We start from the raw sequence: 17,946 nt of genomic DNA, 5'->3' as shown, positions 1-17,946 counted from the left end.
ATCAGCAGTCAGACTTACGACTCACCGCTGTGAATACGAAGATGCTCCTTCAGGTGATGTTTGTATTTGAAGGCTTTTCCACACTCGCTGCATTTGAACTTGCGGTTTCCAGCTTCTTCATTGAGCAGTGGCGGCTGAGAGAAAAACATGTGATGGAGTGAGAGTAGGAGTGGTGAGCAGGGAGGGAAGCAGATTACCAGGCTGTGGAACAGAAGCTGATGGGGGAATTTAATAGTATTTAGCAAAGCAGATCTGATAGCGACAGAGATTCTCCTCGAAGCTTCTTAAACTCTTTTTTATCTTCAACACATTCTGAGAAACAGTGTGGGCTGACTTTGTTCAGAGGTAACCGTTTCTAGTGTAGGTGCATTCCCGCGATTTGAAATGCAAATCAGGAGATAAACAAACACAAACAGTGTTCGGGGGTAGGGGTGGGGGGGTAGCATTCCCCTCAGCAGCTGTAAAAAGTTGACGCTGACAGAGTGGGAGCTCAGAGTGTTCAATGAAATCCTTTCGTTTCAGACTGTTGGAGGGAGGAAGACTCCAGACTGAGCAGAGATGAAGAGTCTCGTCTCTTTATTTAACAAATGATATTAAAACAAGTTGTGATCATTTTTTAACTTGACCTAAATCATTTAAAACCAGATGTTTGTTTGGTTCGATCTGTACAGTCCTTAACAACAGCAGTCACATCATCATCATTTTTAGATTTTTTTCAGTAAAAATGAAAACGCTCAAATTATTACTATTTATTTATCATATTTATTTATTAATTTGAATATATACAAAAACATTCTTCTCATACTGTTGTGATTTGAGAAATACATTTTATTATTGATTATTTATTACAATATTTTGGAGCCTGATGAAATTTATCTTTGCAGGAGTTTGTGTGTGTGTGTGTGTGTGTGTGTGTGAGGTGTATGTGTGTGTGTTTGTGTACATTAACATGCTTTGTTAAATATGCAGGTCAGCTTATTTGAAGGTGGGGGAATACAGATCATTCTCATTAACAGGAACTTAATGGTTAATACATCCATAAATGCTGTTGCTGTATTAATGATGTGAAACACAGGCTCCTCGTCCATAAACCTGATTGACGTTTCCATGACGTCATGAATACGCAGATGAATTTCATCACTGAGTCTGTGTTTAACAGTTTAACTCAGAGGACGAACACAAATAAGTAACCACTTAAAATCCTCAGAGGATTAACATCCACAGCAGGGAAAAGACCATCTGCTGCTGTGTAAAGCAGAGGGGTGTCAGTATGTCTAAGGGGGGGTCAGGTACACAGAGGGAGTCTGTGCCTCTGTGACGGTGATGTGAGGAGCCTGAAGCCAACGAGCGCCACTCAGGAAATATCATTATGATCACAGTGTAATTGGAAAATTGAATGATTCAATGCTCAGTTCCAGAGTCTGGATGATGAGGGGCAGCAAACAGGCGTGCGCAGGAAACATTTAACACCAGTTTATTATTAGATTACTACCTCACACCCTGAACTACATTTACATGCTGCACAGAACAACTCAGTGTGAGATGTTCACAGACATGTTTCTTTATTAGAGCTCAGTTCTAATCTGATCTGTTCAAGTTTCTGTTCCAGCAGCAGCTGATGCAAAAAGTCAGATGGCCCAAGGAAGTCAATATGCTCACACATCCCACGCTGCAGCACTGTGGGGCGGGCGGCAGCTTGTGTGTGTGTGTGGGGGGGGGGGGGCTATGACTGGCTTTAGGACTGGAGATAGGACTGCAGCAGCTGGTTCTGGTTTGTTGCTGTGTGAAAAGGACCAGAGATGAAATTAAAAGGAAATGGTGGAGGGTTGGTGCAGGTGTATTTTACCTGGTCTCTGGTGGGTTTGTGCGTGGTCATGTGACGCTCCAGCTGTGTGCGGTGGCTAAAGGTGTCGGCACACAGCAGGCAGGTGAAGCTCTCCTCGTTCTTCTCGTGACGATACTTGATGTGTTCCTTCAGAGATGTCAGACGCTTGTAGCCGCGGTCACAGTACGGACAGGTGAGCAACTGGGCAAAGTCGTCAGGAGTGCCGGCCGGCAGGTCTGCAGAGACACAGAGACAGAGGTCAGAGGTCAAGAAGTGGCTGACACCGAAACTTTAAGGTCACAAAAGAGACAGAAAATGGATCCGTTGATTGATTTGTTTTATGTCATTAAAGAGACGTTCAACTTAAAAAAGTCTGAGCAACGTGAGCCACCAGGTTTTCTTGTTTATTATCCATGAAGTGGTGACCTCATCTCTGTGTCATCATCTTGACTTTCATGTGCCTCAGGTCACAGAGCAGCTCCTGGTGTTAAACCATGAAGGTCACATTTACTTTTGTCAACACTGAAGAGGAGGTAACGTTTAATAAGAGAAAACGGTGTCATCTGCATAAAGACGTATGTTACAGTGTGGAGAGCAGAGATCACAGAGAACAGAGCAGAGCCCGGACACTGAAAAACACAAAACTAAAAAGAGACAAAAACTGTTAATTATTATTAAATTATCATTACATTAATTCACAGAAGGCTCCATGACTTTAATTTAAAACATCATTTCAACTGTTTTCTTTTTCTAAAAAATCTAAAGAATAGATTTTTTAACTGAATTCACCACACACTCACAATAATTATTATAAATAATAATTATGCAAATTTTTATTTGCAGATTTTCATGATTTTATAAACATTTTTGTTTGTAAAATTCTTACCCCCCCCCATTGCTTTCTTTATTTTCTTTGTCATTGATGCAATTTTTTTTCAAGAACTAAGGCACACAATGTTCCATTTCTTGGCTGTTTTATCACTTATTAACTAGAAAATTAAAGTTGAGTCAGATTTTGTTTACATTATTGCTGCTGTGTCTCATTATGAGCTTCATGTGGGAAAACAAGAATAAAAAAACACAGTTATGGTTTATATTCAGACTTAACACCCTTTAAACTCATTTAATCCCACTAATTTTCAATAGATTTTAATTTTTGGTCTTCACTTTAAAACACATTTTTGATAATATGATATTTATACATCCCCTGAACATATCCTCTGGTCTCAATGTGACCTTTATGTGGGCACGTTTTGTACTTAATTAGTCAGTTTTTACTTGGAGTTCAGTATTTGAAAGTTTCCTTCTCTTACTGTGCTCGCTCTCGTCCTGACCGACGGCCTCGGGCGTTCCAAGCCTTGTCACCTCCTCTGGGGCTTCGGGGTAAATAATGGCGGTGTCGCTGCGTTGCAGGTACTCTGCGATGGTTGCCGGGTGACCATCGCCCTCCTCCAGTTTACGTTTCAGGAAGTACTCGTCCAGCTCGGAGACGCCTTCCAGTCGCCTCACTGAGCACAGGAAACAAAAAGGGGTAAGTTCAGGGACAAACTCTGAAAACAGTAAATCATTGTGTGAACATTTTGAATGAGAATGACTGGTCAGGATCACACATAAGCCTGTGACATACGACACATAATCATCTGCATAAAAATGTACATTAGTCTGCAGAGTGGCAGGGGTAATATTATAAAAACTGTGAATTGGAGTGAACCCAGACTTGAGCCTTGAGGGACCTCTACAGACTTTAAAAGGACCTGGTATGGAGTTCTTGGGACAGCTTTACATCTTTCACAGGCCTTTTCAGCTGCGTTTATGACCTTTAACTTAACGTGTTGTCACAAGTTCTGCTTTTGTTTCTGCTGCTCTCCAGCTGGGTACAAGATTCAAGTCTAAATGACAGGACTGGTGAAAAAATATATTTCCAACAAAAAAGAAAAAACTAATTAAAATTTTAATTAAAATAATGTCATCTATATTGTACTATATATGACTCAGGAAATTAAAAAAATGTCAGTGGATACAAATTACAGGTGAAATTTGTGAAAGTTGACATAACAGTTCTCTCATCAATCACCTTGGTATATAATTATTACATATTGATCTCACCTGTACTGTTTCCCACAGCGTGCAGTGACACCTCCGGACCCAGAGGCTCGTACTCGTCCTTCCTGTCATCTGTTAAATAGAAAAAAAACAGACAGATATTTATTCACCTCCACCTCCTCCTCCTCCTCCTCCTCAGCTGTCTGACGGAGGTTTTGGGATAATGGAGGTCTGAGCGCTGCAGGCAGGTCAGCTGGATTCCTCCCTGACACAATCACAATCTGAAGGTATTTTCCACATAATGAGTGAACCTACAACTGAGGCCTATTGTGTTTGTTCCTCCTGGGCCTCCTCATGTGACTCCTCAACGGGAGTCACAAGTATCATAAGCTTCATTCAGCCCTTCAAAGGAGGGGGAACCCCCACCACCACCACACACACACACAACAACAGGGAGGAGGGGGTAGGAGGAATACTGCCTCCCCCATCATCCCATAACCCAAGGGGAAGAATGAAGAATAAATGAATATGAAATTGTGTGATGAAGAGAGTGTATAAATATGTACAGTATATATATTTATATACACACACACACACTCACCCTTTATAGTATTTACTAATATAAAGGATGTGTCAGTGTTTTCAGATGAGCTTTATTTTGAAATAATCTTTAATATGAACATTATTGATCAGTTTGAAGTTTGAATAAAGAGTTTATGTCGTAGAGAGGTTCATGAGTTTTTATTGGTCTGGTCTGTTACAGACAGCAGGTCTGAGGATCCAGGTCCTGATGGAGAAAGAGTCAGCCTCACTTGTTCTTCTCCTCCCTCTGACTTCACTCCTCCTCCTCCTCCTCCTCCTTCTGTTGTTGTAAAATGGAGGCTCTTTGTGTTTTCATTCCTCTTTTTTCTTTCCTCCAGAGACAAGATGGAGGTGACGGCAGAATAATGAGCTCTTCACTTCTGTTTGTGGTTCAGATGTCTCTGAGTCAACAGCTGCTGCTTCTTCTTTTCTCTTCTCTCTGAAACTCTGCCTCTTGTCTTACATTTCCTTCATCACTCTCTCTCTTTTATCCTCCTTTATTCTATCATCTTCTCCTCCTTTCCTTCCCTTTGTTCTTTCCTTCGCCGTGTTTCCTTCCACCCTTCTCTTTTCCTCTCTCATCCTTTCTCTCCTTGTTCTCCTGTTTTTTCTCCGTCCATCTCAGTCTGGACTCTGGCTCAGTCTCAGGTCGTTCTGACAGACACTCTCCAGGTGCACTGTGGGAAATGTAGGATCCAGGGTGTTTGGGGTTCTGGATTCTCTACTACAAAGACTTGATCCTTATCCAGTTTGTTTCATGAACATGGTTTCTACGGTACTGGACGTTTCATGGTTGAAATGGTTCCAGGTGAACTTCCTGTCCACCAGCAGCTCCCAGATCAGATTGGAGACTCCAGTGGGACTCTGGGTAACCAGGTCCTGGTTCAGTGATCTTCACTCTGATTATCCTGATGATGATGATGATGATGATGACGACGATGACTTCTCTCTGACTTTCTGATACTTTCTGATTCCTCTGGGTGAGGTGGACTCCAGCTGAGGTAGACTGATGTGGACTCTGTCTCTGTCTCTCTCTGCTCCAGATCTGTTAACGAGCTTCTCTAACGAGCTGTCGAATCTAATTAAAAGATCATTTGTCTTTGTGGCTGCGCTGACGTGTCAACCTGTTGCTCATGAGGACTGAGACCACGTGGACCTGGACCAGATTCACCTGACCAACAACATGTAACATTAACATTCATTCAGACACAGTTTGTTTCATCAGGTTCAGAGACACTGAGTTCCCACTGTAGCTGCAACAATTCATCCATTCATCAATTAGATCACTGACAGAAGATTCATCGTTTCATTCTTCAAGCTAAATGTTCTACATTTGTGACCAGGTGACTTCCAAACTTTGTCTGATCACACCTGAAAACATTTTGTGAATGAAGACCATAAGATGCCGCTGAAAGCTCTGGGTAGGTCAGGAGATGGTCTGATATGATTGAAAACATTTTTCACTTTTTATAGACAAAATAATCAATTTGTTAATTCTGGAAATATCAGCAAGTCAGTCAATAATCAATAATAATCAATTATCTTTTGTCCATTTTGAAAGTTTAATTAAAACAAATCTGATTTTCATGTTTGATTTTTTATTGTTTTTATATGATCTGTGATGTAACGTTGTCGTGTCTTTGTGTCTTTGAGCATCTTGTTCTATAAATAACATTTTGTATCATTGTCGTCATAACTGACGCTCAGTCTCACACGAGGTGTTCAGGGATTCCTATGAGGCGTTCAGGGACTCACCGCTGCCGTTCAGGTGTCCGTTGCTGTCGTCTCCCAGTGTCCAGCCATGGTGGCTCTGGGCTACCTCCTGGTGCTCTGAGCCCTCCGGGCCCTGGTATGACAACAGGGCATGGGCAACCCGGGGCGAGGCCTCGAGCTTGGGCACACCAGCGGGACTGCCCACCTCCTCCTCCTCCCCTCCTCCTCCTCCATTAGTGAAGCCGTTGTCCTCAGAGACCAGCGTCCTGTCATCCTCGTCTGTCTCCGAACCCGTCTCCACCACGTTCTCATAGTTCAGCACTGCAACACAAATACAACAGAAGGCATGTTAGGTTTCAACAACAACATCCGGACCAGGACCAGGACCACGAGGAGGAGGACACATTCCTGGACTGGGAGTTTTTTCTGTCCAGTTCAGACTCTCAGGGGACCGAAGGCTATAAACATAAACCTGGTTCAGACGGGGGACAGAGTGGGTCGGCTACGAGAATCACACTGTGAAAACATGAGTTAATATCAAACTACAGACATTTAGTTCACGTCAACACAAATTTTGAGGTTACACACGCACACACTTGATGTCAGACTGAAAGTTAAAGTCCAAACTCTCTTTAAACACAATAAGAAGATTGTGTCTGAACATTAACACAAAAGAACAAAACTGAGTGAAACGGTTTAAATTTAGATTCAAGTTGTAAAAATTGAACAAAGAAATTTGTCGACTCTTTGTTAATTTTAAAATATACTGAGAATGACAGGAAGTGTGATCAAACCATGTGATGGTGACACATGAACTGGGTCTATGGTAAACCTGCCTTTACACTGTGATGGAGGTGAAGTAAAGAGGGGGAGGATGGGGGAGGAGGAATAACAGCCGACAGTAAAGCACCATGACATCATGGGAACCAGCAAGTGAGGCCTGAAGTCGGCCAGAAAAGGGAACAATTTTCAGCTTCATTTTCACTTCAGTGCCTAATAAAGCAATATTTCGACAGGCTCTCATGCGTCTTATCTGAGCCGCGGCTGCCAGCTCAGGAGTGAGTGGGAAGTGGCTGAAGTGAAGCTTTTTCTCCTCCAGGGATTTTATCTGCTGCCAGTTTCCAAACTGTAAACCTTTACATCCGAGCGGTGTGCAGGTTCCCAGGGAAGAGAAAATAAAATACAGCTTCTCAGGTTTTTTTCTCTTCCCCTTCGGGTACATGGAGATTAGTCTGTGCATATCTGTTCATAATATGATCTTTGTCTGCCTGCGAGCTGCGGCACTTGCCTCCCGGACAACTGCGCAACAGGTGCAAATTAAAAAGGGGAGCCACGGTGGGCCAGGCCGAAATCTGCTGACCTGGGCTGAATACCAAGAGCAGGGGCGGGGGTGGAGGGCGTGGGACAAAACCGGCTTTAATAAGAGGTGTGACCACCAGGATTTAGGGGGAGTTCAGACAGGGTAATGCCCTCTGTGATCAAAAAAAGAAAAGGAAAAAAGAAAAGAGGAAGAAAAGAAAGAGCTGAAAAGTGAGACGTGAAGGCTTGTTGTGTGGTCTAAGGTATATGTTGGGATATAATATGATCTCACTCAACGACTTAACCCCCCCCACACAGAATCCCCCAACCCCCCTCTACACCAACTGCTATTGTGGTTTTTGCCTTTTGGCTGCAAGAATTTGTGACCTGCTGCAGCAGCAGAAGAAGAAAAAGACCAAGAAGAAGAAGAAGAATGTTTCACATCTCTGCTGTTCGGTTCAATGTTCATCATTTTTTTATCAATAATGCATTCACACAGTTTATATCAATAATATAAACTGTCAGTGTCTGAGTATGAAAACACAACACAAATTCATAAAAACATGAAAATGCGACAGAACAAACATGACAACTCTAATATTTCCTGATGTTTTCACTTTAACCTCAGACAAACACAGGAACAACATACAAGCAACTTATCGCCTCAGCAACCTCTCAGCATCAATCCAGCTCATAGTATCTGAGCAATCACCAATATCTGTCACCAGTATCAATAACCAATAATCAACCACTGCTTTGAAAATATAGGCAGTGCACAGCGTAATATAGTAAATCTCTTTCCAATAATCAAACATGTTTCTCTGTCTTTATCACAAAATACAGAGTCGTAGTTGACTTCATTGTGTAAATATCTTGATTATTTCACATACATGAAAACTACGTATTTACTATGATAGAAATCATATATGATGTTTTTATCATGTTTACTACATGTGACCTCACTACAGATAAAATACATATACACATAAAGACATCATATATCCACGTGTGTGTGACTGTGAATGTCAGATGGAGCTGATGAGTGCAGTGATCAGCTGATCAGGCTGACTGTATGTCTCTGACCAAACTGTTGTAAACATCAGAGGACACAGCGGCTCCTCCGTCACGGATCATTCCACCTTAAAACCTCAGTCTCATGCAGCAGGTTGTGACTTGGTGAGTCTGTGCTGTGATTGGTCGGTCGGTGTGTTGGTGGGCAGCAGTGACCTCCCAAACAAAAGCCATTCATGGGGCTGTTTGCCTGCAGGGTCACATGACTGTGGCAGAGTGGCAGATGTCACCGGGGGCAACACAGCCGGCTCACACCTCTGGAAACACTGCTATCCACCATTTTGTCCCTCACATGATCACATGAACACATGAACACATGAACACACCTTCAGCTCTGCACTTTAACTTAAGTGTGAAACTTTCCAGCAGGGACCTTTTTTTCTTGTCTGTTCATGTTTAATGGAATGCTGCGTCTCCTCTGCATTACCTCTTCTCCTCGCTGCCTTTCCTCCTTGTTCCCTCTCCTTGCCACCTCTCCTCACCACCGCCGCTGCGACCCGCTAATCTCACACAGCTCTATTGTCTGCAGCCGTCACCTCTGCAGCCGCCCAGCCTTTGTGTCGATTCAGGGAGTCCAGGACAAAGCAGCAACGACACATTGCAGGGTACACCCCCCCACCACCACACATACACACACACACAAAAAAAAACAAACAAACAAAAAAAACCCCGCCTTTTACACCCCCCCAAACCCCACCCCTCAGTTTCGTCATCCTCCTCTGCTCAAACATTTTCTCGGACTCTGGAGGGAAGAACACGCTCAAGGTTTCTAACACAAACAAATGCCTCCAGCTGTTTCTGAGAGGGGAGGAGGGGGGGGGGGGGGGGGGGGGAGTTTCCGGGCAGGTGGTCATGGGAAGGTATGTTACATGGATCAGACTGAACACTGGGTTGTGTGTCCTGATTTCAGGCTGGAGTGCAGGTGCTGCAGCTCAGAGGAGGAAACACTCGTCATGAATGCAACACACAAAGGTGAACATGAATAAACATGAACACAAATCCAGAATAAAACCAACATGAAGACACACAAACATGGACAAAGAACACAGACATCATCATAACACACAGTTTTTAAATGACCACAGACACACACTGCAGTGATGGACCCACCCATTCAGGTTTCTATGGCAACATGTGTGTGTGAGTTGTGTGTGTTGTGAATTTTATTTTCTATAAAACATTACATCGCTGATTCATTTTAACTGAAGCGTCACACAACAAACATCCAACCACCACCAAACCTTAACGTGAGGCTCACGTTACAGCAGCCAATCACAGCTCTCCGCTCAGTGAACCAGGGCGAGGAGGGCGGGGCCTCAGGCTGGATCAAGTCCTTAAGAATAAATGTAACCTCCACTGAGCTCTGACTGATCTCCTCGTCAGGTGACAGCAGGTAAAACACAAGATTTAATCCTCCTCATCATCCAGTTGTCCACGCTCTGTCTCCTCTAACACACATCAGTCCCAGCTCTGCGTCCACACACTGATGACATCACACAGACGCCGTCCCTGTCCAGGTGCTGCGTCCACATCCTGCCGCTCACTGCAAGGTAATGAGAGATGAGACCAACTCACTCTCTCTTTCCCCTCTCCCAGCTCTCTCTCTCTCTCTCTCTTTCTCTCTCTCTCTCGCTCTGCCTGAGAGCAGATCACCTGAGCGAACAACTGGGGGGGGAGGGGAGGGGGTGAGTAGGTAAGACAGACGCTGGCGTGGAGAATGAGGTCGCTGCCTAGCGGCTGTGAGCTGGAAGTGATTTATCACAGAGAGAAAACACAGCAGGTAACAGACACCTGGATAAAAGTATATGGACAGCAGAACGTTACACCCACTTACAAGTCTTATGGTGTTGGCCACAGAGTGTATCTATACCACACCTGGTCAAAAGCATGTGGACAGGTAACATTAGACCCACCTGTGATTAATATGGAGTTAGGTTGTGGGTGGGCAGGAACCTGACACACCTATTTGGTGTTGGCCAATCACATTAATTTATCAAAATATTATATTATGATATTAATCTTAATTTCACAACAACCAGGTGTTTCACCTGAGACAGTTTCTCCCACCTCCAGTCTCTGAGGTAAGCTAGGCTAACATTTTCCCCCTGCTCCAGTCTTTGTGCTAAGCTAGGCTAACATTTTCCCCCTGCTCCAGTCTTTGTGCTAAGCTAGGCTAACACTTTCCTCCTGCCCCAGTCTTTGTGCTAAGCTAGGCTAACACTTTCCTCCTGCTCCAGTCTTTGTGCTAAGCTAGGCTAACATTTTCCCCCTGCTCCAGTCTTTGTGCTAAGCTAGGCTAACACTTTCCTCCTGCTCCAGTCTTTGTGCTAAGCTAGGCTAACACTTTCCTCCTGCTCCAGTCTTTGTGCTAAGCAAGGTCAACCATATTTCTTTCTAGTCTTGACGTTAGCTGAGCATGTGTTGTGTTCTGAGCGTGTCTTTGTTACAGGAAGTGGTGGGCTGTTTTTCTCAGAGGGGGGGCGGGACCTACCATGAGGCGTTGTCAGTGTCTGGCCCCTAATTGAATTAAAATCCCATTTATCTGCAGGGGCCCGGTGCAACAGGCTGGAAACTACGGCAGAGAAGAGAGGGCCCACCCCCATCATACCCCTCCCCCTCCCATGATATGAAGACACCATCTGTGCCTGGTCGGTGCACATGTTACTGCTCAACAAATGTTCAGGGGACCCCCCCCCCCACATCAACACTCCCACTCACACAGAGAGAAGAGGCTGCAGACCTGAACCCTCCCTGATCCACATCACACGACAAACATGGAGACATGATCAGAGCTGCACTGATCACATGACACAAACACGCCAGGTCGATGACGAGCTTTTCGTTTCTCTGACCTGATTCTCTGATGGATTTTAGCTTCAGGCTCAAACCAGGAAGCTGTTTGTGCAGATCAGAGGTGGAGGTGTTCAAACTGATCGATCAATCGATGGGCGTGTGTGAACAGCTCAGTCAGTTTGAACCAGTTCAACACAACACAACCACTCTCATTATCAGTAATCTTTTATTTCATCAATTAACTGATTAAAATATTCTAATTAATGATCCTTTCTGCAGCTGATGAAAATTTGTTTAATTCAGTTTATTCTCATTGTGTTACTATTCTCATTGTGTAAATGCAATCTGTTGTGTTACTGTTGTGTAAGTGCAGACTGTTGTGTAACTGCAGCCTGTTGTGTTACTGTTGTGTAAGTGCAGACTGTTGTGTAACTGCAGCCTGTTGTGTTACTGTTGTGTTACTGCAGCCTGTTGTGTAAGTGCAGCCTGTTGTGTTACTGTTGTGTTACTGCAGCCTGTTGTTACCACAGCCTGTTGTGTTACTGTTGTGTTATTGCAGCCTGTTGTGTTACTGTTGTGTTACTGCAGCCTGTTGTGTAAGTGCAGACTGTTGTGTTACTGTTGTGTAAGTGCAGACTGTTGTGTAACTGCAGCCTGTTGTGTTACTGTTGTGTTACTGCAGCCTGTTGTGTAAGTGCAGCCTGTTGTGTTACTGTTGTGTTACTGCAGCCTGTTGTTACCACAGCCTGTTGTGTTACTGTTGTGTTATTGCAGCCTGTTGTGTTACTGTTGTGTTACTGCAGCCTGTTGTGTAAGTGCAGACTGTTGTGTTACTGTTGTGTAAGTGCAGACTGTTGTGTAACTGCAGCCTGTTGTGTTACTGTTGTGTAAGTGCAGACTGTTGTGTTACTGTTGTGTTACTGCAGCCTGTTGTGTTACTGTTGTGTAAGTGCAGACTGTTGTGTTACTGTTGTGTTACTGCAGCCTGTTGTGTAAGTGCAGCCTGTTGTGTTACTGTTGTGTTACTGCAGCCTGTTGTGTCACTGTTGTGTTACTGCAGCCTGTTGTGTAAGTGCAGCCTGTTGTGTTACTGTTGTGTTACTGTTGTGTAACTGCAGCCTGTTGTGTTACTGTTGTGTTACTGCAGCCTGTTGTGTCACTGTTGTGTTACTGCAGCCTGTTGTGTAAGTGCAGCCTGTTGTGTTACTGTTGTGTTACTGTTGTGTAACTGCAGCCTGTTAATTATAAGCAGCATCAGATCTGAGACCTCCTCTCTCCTCCTCTCTCCTCCTCTCCTCCAAACTCTTTCACACGTTAATCGATCGACCTTTGACCTTTAACATCCAGCAGGTCACATGATGATCACAACCTGACATCGCATGATCACAATTTCACCTAAAGGTGTCTGTCTGCAGGTTCTTACAAATGTGTCCTCCTTTCCCTCCCAGCCTCCGTGTTTCCTTTCCTACATACTCTTATACTTCCCTTGCTACTTTCCAACCACCTTATTTCCTTATTAGCTCCTTGTTTTCTTCCCAGCCCCTTCCTTGTTTGCTTTCCTAACACTTCTTTTCTTTCCTAGTCCTCCACACATCATCTCCTCCTTCACTGCCTGTTTGAATCCTTTCTATCCATCCTGTTTCCTCCCTTCTTGTTTCCTCTCCTTCCTCCTCTTACATTTATTCTGAAAATATTGTGACTTATACATGAACAGGAAGCAGCGTCCTCTTAATGACAGACTGTGAATAATTATTATTTCTCCCTCTGAACTTCACATGAACAGACATCTGTGTGTCTAACAGCTGATAACAGCTCTCTCTCTATGTCTCTCTCTGTCTCTCTCTCTCTCTCTCTGCCTCTCTTTCTATGTCTCTCTCTCTCTCTCTCTGCCCCCCTCTCTCTCTCTCTCTCTCTCTCTCTCCCAGCAGGTCCATGATGATCTGAGCGTCAGTAAATATTTGAGTCTCTATTGTTTTTTACTGTTCCCTCTGAGACCTCGCCCGGTTCTCTGGGACGCCCACTGTCTCTTGCCGAGGCGATGATGAAACAAGGAATAGTTTATTGACTGGTGATCCCTGGATTTAATTTTTATTTCTGAGTCTGTAACGATGTTGAATTTTATGTTGGAGATAAAATTAGAATAAAAGAGGGACTGACAGATGTATGTATATAATGTAATTTGTGCACAAAAGAAAATGTAAGAAAAGTTAATTGTCATTTTTTTCAACTATTCGTTTTACTGTTGTGTTTCTGTGGCTAATCAACATCCAACACCATGATCTGTCACAAACACAATTTAAAATGACGGACGCTGACACAGAGTTGCTGATATCTGACTCAGTCTGTGTGACAGAGTCCGACCTTTAGACGAAGGCCTGGCAGCAGAAACCTGATCATTTCTGAGGTATGTACTGTAGACGGAGGATCTAAGAATGGAGGGAAAAATCCCTCAAAGACAGTGGTCATGGGGAGAGGAGGGGGAGGCGGGGCTGAGTGAGAGTTTCCATGGCCGACCTGTTGGCAGGCTGCTGCGTAATTACAGTCACCACATCCCAGCCTTTTCCCCCATGTGGTCGACCATTTAGAAAACAAAAAAAGGAGAGTCGCTCTGTAATTCACCCCTCGCTGGGTGGGAGGACGGGGAGAGTTGTCTCAGCCTAAAAAAAACACCAACCACAGAGAGAGGTTCAGGATATTTTACTCTTCAACTGAAACACTCCAAGAAAAATGTTTCTGAGCCCTGAAAAACAACGAGAGAGCAGAGTGTGATTCACCTCGAGTGTCGCTCGCCCACTAGAGAGACAAACAGAGGAACAGGACAACAACGTCTGAACGTATTCAAACTGTCTGAACGAATGGAAACTGTGCAAATGTACAGAAACCATATGAAACATTTCATATTAAACACAGAGGCCTCAACAAAACTGAATTTATCCTTAATCTTAAAATCCTGAGACAAAACTGAACCAGGAGCAGGCGAGACTGACAGAGACACTTGAGATGTAACAAAAATGTGTGTGTGTGTGTGTGTGTGAGTGTTCTTATCAGTAAAGGTTTGACAGGACAGGAAGGCTGAGCAGCAGAGTTCCTCTTTGAACGAGTCGAGTCACACGAAAAACTCTGTAGGACTTTAATCAGGTTTTAACACCTTGAGCTCTGCAGGTCGGTTAAAAACGGAGCGTTAACAACTACCCCCCCACCCCCCATGCCACCTATACCCTCCCAGCCCACCCCTTGGTGCGAAGCATCAGAGAAGACTAACACCAGATAACCTCAGGTCCACACCAAACTCCATTCACATTTCACTTAATTTTAAACCCTTTTCCCTGTCTCCACACTGAGGGACTAATATCTTCAGAACTACAATACGATTACTGTATGAGATCAACAGATGAATTAATGATTAAATGAATCATTAGCTGAAGCCCTCACAACAAGACACTGATAGTTATGTATGTCTTTAAAGACATGTTCAACAGGAGCTGCAGGAGATCTTTGTCTCAGGTTTGGGACACATTCAGTCACTTCAGTTTTGACAAAGATGTAAACCTTGAAATAAAAAGTTAGAAACTTTAAACAGAAGAGGAAGAACAGTGGAGAACCATGAGAGTGAGAACGTGTGTCAGAATATGAGAAGGAACGACAGCCTGTGGATTTAACAGTGAGTCCGACAGCAATGAAATGGAGGAAGATGACGACCATGATGAAGGTGCAGTGAGGCCATATATGTTTGAGATGCAGGTGAAGGAGGGCGGAGGGTGGATCCCACGACACAGCTGACCTGTCACGATGGAGAAAGGTTTTTCATTGGACACAGAAATCAGTAAAGAGGAGGGAAGGTGATTTCACATCTATTACAACAGGAGATAAATGAAGAATTAATACAGGATTAAAACTGGAAAATGTATTTTCATTCTAACGTTAACCCTATCAGCAGCTCAATGTGTCAGTTGAAGCCCCGCCCCTCTCACCTCGGCCGCGGTGTGTCGTCTGATTACAGAAAAACTACCAAGAACATTGCTGCTGCTCCCTGATAAGACCTGACACTGATATCAACAACACACTGTCACTGAGTGTGTATGTGTGTGTGTGTGTGTGTGTGTGTGGGAGGTGAGAATGTGTCTGAACCAAAGAAGAAGAAGAAGAAGGTCAGAGGTGTGAACGACTCTTTTCTTCTCTTGTGTTTTTGTTGCAAAACACAATCAGTCAACCATGAAGCTGCTTCAGCAGATCAGTGTGTGTGTGTGTGTGTGTGTGTGTGTGTACTTGTACTTGCTACATAGTAAGGACCAAAAAAAGCATTTTACTAACAGAGTGAGGACATTTTAGGAAAGTGAGGACATTTTGGCCGGTCCTCACTTTTTGAGACACCTTCAAATCACATGTTGAGGGTTAAGACTTGGTTTTAGAGTTATGGTTAGAATTAGGTTTAGGTTAAGGTCAGGGTCAGGGTTAGGGTTAGGCTCTCAGTTGTGATGGTTAAGGTTAGGGTAAGGGGCTAGGGAATGCATTATGTCAATGAGTGTCCTCACAAAGATAGAAGTACAAGTATGTGTGTGTGTGTGTGTGTGTGTGTGTGAACAGTCATATAAATAAGTGATTGTAGAGAAATGAAAGAGTAAAGATTCTGGTTTGAAGTCTGGATCTTGTTCTACATGCGTTTTGAAGCTCATCAAACTTCATCTCTGTGTAAGCCTTCAATTTATCATCAGTCTCTGTGGCTGGGGTTGGGTGTGGTGGGGTGGGGTGGGGGGGATGTGGAGGCTGCAAAACCCCCCAATATAAAAATGTAGGTTGCTTTAAGAGAAGACTTCCACAGTGAATAATGGATCCAGTGGTTCACACTTGTGCCGGCAGTGATGAGGCAGTTTGATGGTTTACATCCCACCAGCCTCTATGGTGGGGGGGGGGGAATCCAAGATGTCTGAATTATTCATCTTCCCAGGTGGAAGAGGAATCTTTACAAAAGCCGAAGAGGAGGAAGAGGAGTTATTAAATCCCTCTAATGAATACCTTCATCCTGCAAGAAGCAGCGAAGAAAAACTTTTCCTTCCAAATAATTGATGACTGCAGGTGATTTTACTTCCTGCTTCAACGCATCAGCTGACTCCGCCCCCCCCCCACCCCGATTCTGCTGGATCAGGATCAGCGCCTCAAATCTACTGAAACCTGATCCTGTCTGTGAACTTTGGCTGCTGCTTCATGACCTTCAGCTCAGACAAACACACTGACACACACACACACACACACACTGACACTGACACACACACACACACACGCACACACACACACACACACACACACACACACACACTGACACTGACACACACACACACACTGAGACACACACACACACACACACACACACACACACACACACACACACACACACACACACACTGACACACACACACATGCGTGTGCACTGACACACACACACACACACACACACACCGACACTGACACTCACACAGACTCTCACACACATACACACACACTCACACACACGCGCACACACACTGACACACACACACACACACGCACGCACGCACGCACGCACACACACACAAACACACACACACTCACTCACTCACTCACTCACACACACACACACACACTGACACACACTCACACACACACACACACACTGACACACACTCACATACACACACCCACGTTCTCAGGTATTGCTTCACTCAGAGGTGCTGTGGATCTGTTCCTGGAACAGTTTGCAGTAGTGAAACTGCTGACAGAGCCACTTCAGCCGGTCACAAGACCTCGTCCACCAAAACCTGCATCTGGACTGAAGGAGAAACCGCAGCCGTCATCAGTTTCAGGGAAAGTCGACTCAGTCTGCCGCCGTTTACCGACAGTGACAGAAACGAGGTGAAGAGGCTCAGAGTGCGACTGACAGCAGCTGATCAAAACTGTGTAAGTGGACCTTGAGTCGGGCTGAACCAGCCTGAATCTCTGAGGTCATGTAGAATACACCTAGCAACACAAACATCAACCTGCCTCTTCCTTAGCAACCGCTGACATCACCTTAACGACACCCTGTTGACATCAAATGAATCCACCACCATCAGAGTATCAAAAACATGTATCCCAGCGTGCACCTGGTCAAAGTGAACAGACTGAAGACCAGACTGTCCCCTCATGTGGACTGTCCCACTTCACATACTGAGTCTGGATTATTTCAAAATAAAAGTCCTTTCGGGTTGCTTCTTTAAATAACAGTTAATTCAGTGTTAGTTTCTAATTCATGTGCATCCCCGATCCAGGACTAAAGCTGATCCAGGACTAAAGCTGATCCAGGACTACTGCAGATCCAGGACTAAAGCTGATCCAGGACTAAAGCTGATCCAGGACTACTGCCGATCCAGTACCTGGGTTGTGTTGTGACAGTTGTAGATGGTGTGGAGGCGTATGAGGACCTGAGTCCACTGTGGATCAGGACCTGGTCTGGACACTGATGGTTCACATAAATTTTCTGTTGATCAGTTAATTGATTGATTATTGATTCTGTTGCTTTAGTATGTGACTCTCTCAGCCAATCACAGAGCAGTATAATAACAGGGCTTCTCGTGGTGAGTCAGCTCTGCGGGGGTGAAGGACAAACA

At 44.3% G+C, this 17,946-nt stretch overlaps 1 protein-coding gene and 1 long non-coding RNA gene across 4 annotated transcripts in view; one reads left to right on the top strand and one right to left on the bottom strand.

Moving 5' to 3' along the window:
• The window catches only part of zeb2a (zinc finger E-box binding homeobox 2a), a 48,742-nt gene that overhangs the window by 9,863 nt on the left and 20,933 nt on the right, over positions 1–17,946 (bottom strand). For all 3 annotated transcript variants that reach the window (XM_071472480.1, XM_071472478.1, XM_071472479.1), the window contains 5 exons: positions 6,206–6,484; positions 3,932–4,000; positions 3,139–3,333; positions 1,847–2,061; positions 26–134 (listed from right to left, as the gene is read on the bottom strand). In XM_071472480.1, the coding sequence (XP_071328581.1) occupies positions 26–134; positions 1,847–2,061; positions 3,139–3,333; positions 3,932–4,000; positions 6,206–6,484 (867 nt within the window). The remainder of the gene's footprint in view (positions 1–25; positions 135–1,846; positions 2,062–3,138; positions 3,334–3,931; positions 4,001–6,205; positions 6,485–17,946) is intronic.
• LOC139614844 (uncharacterized) lies at positions 14,795–17,831 on the top strand. Its single transcript, XR_011687148.1, has 3 exons — positions 14,795–16,015; positions 16,272–17,257; positions 17,608–17,831. It is a non-coding gene; the product is annotated as an uncharacterized lncRNA (long non-coding RNA).

Source organism: Trachinotus anak, unplaced genomic scaffold, assembly GCF_046630095.1.
Source record: "Trachinotus anak isolate AG129_WGS33_773 ecotype Australia unplaced genomic scaffold, CSIRO_AGI_Tana_v1 ptg000039l, whole genome shotgun sequence".
NCBI classification, from domain to species: domain Eukaryota; kingdom Metazoa; phylum Chordata; class Actinopteri; order Carangiformes; family Carangidae; genus Trachinotus; species Trachinotus anak.
Note: the sequence above shows the minus strand (reverse complement) of the source record. Positions and strands in the feature narration are given on the sequence as shown.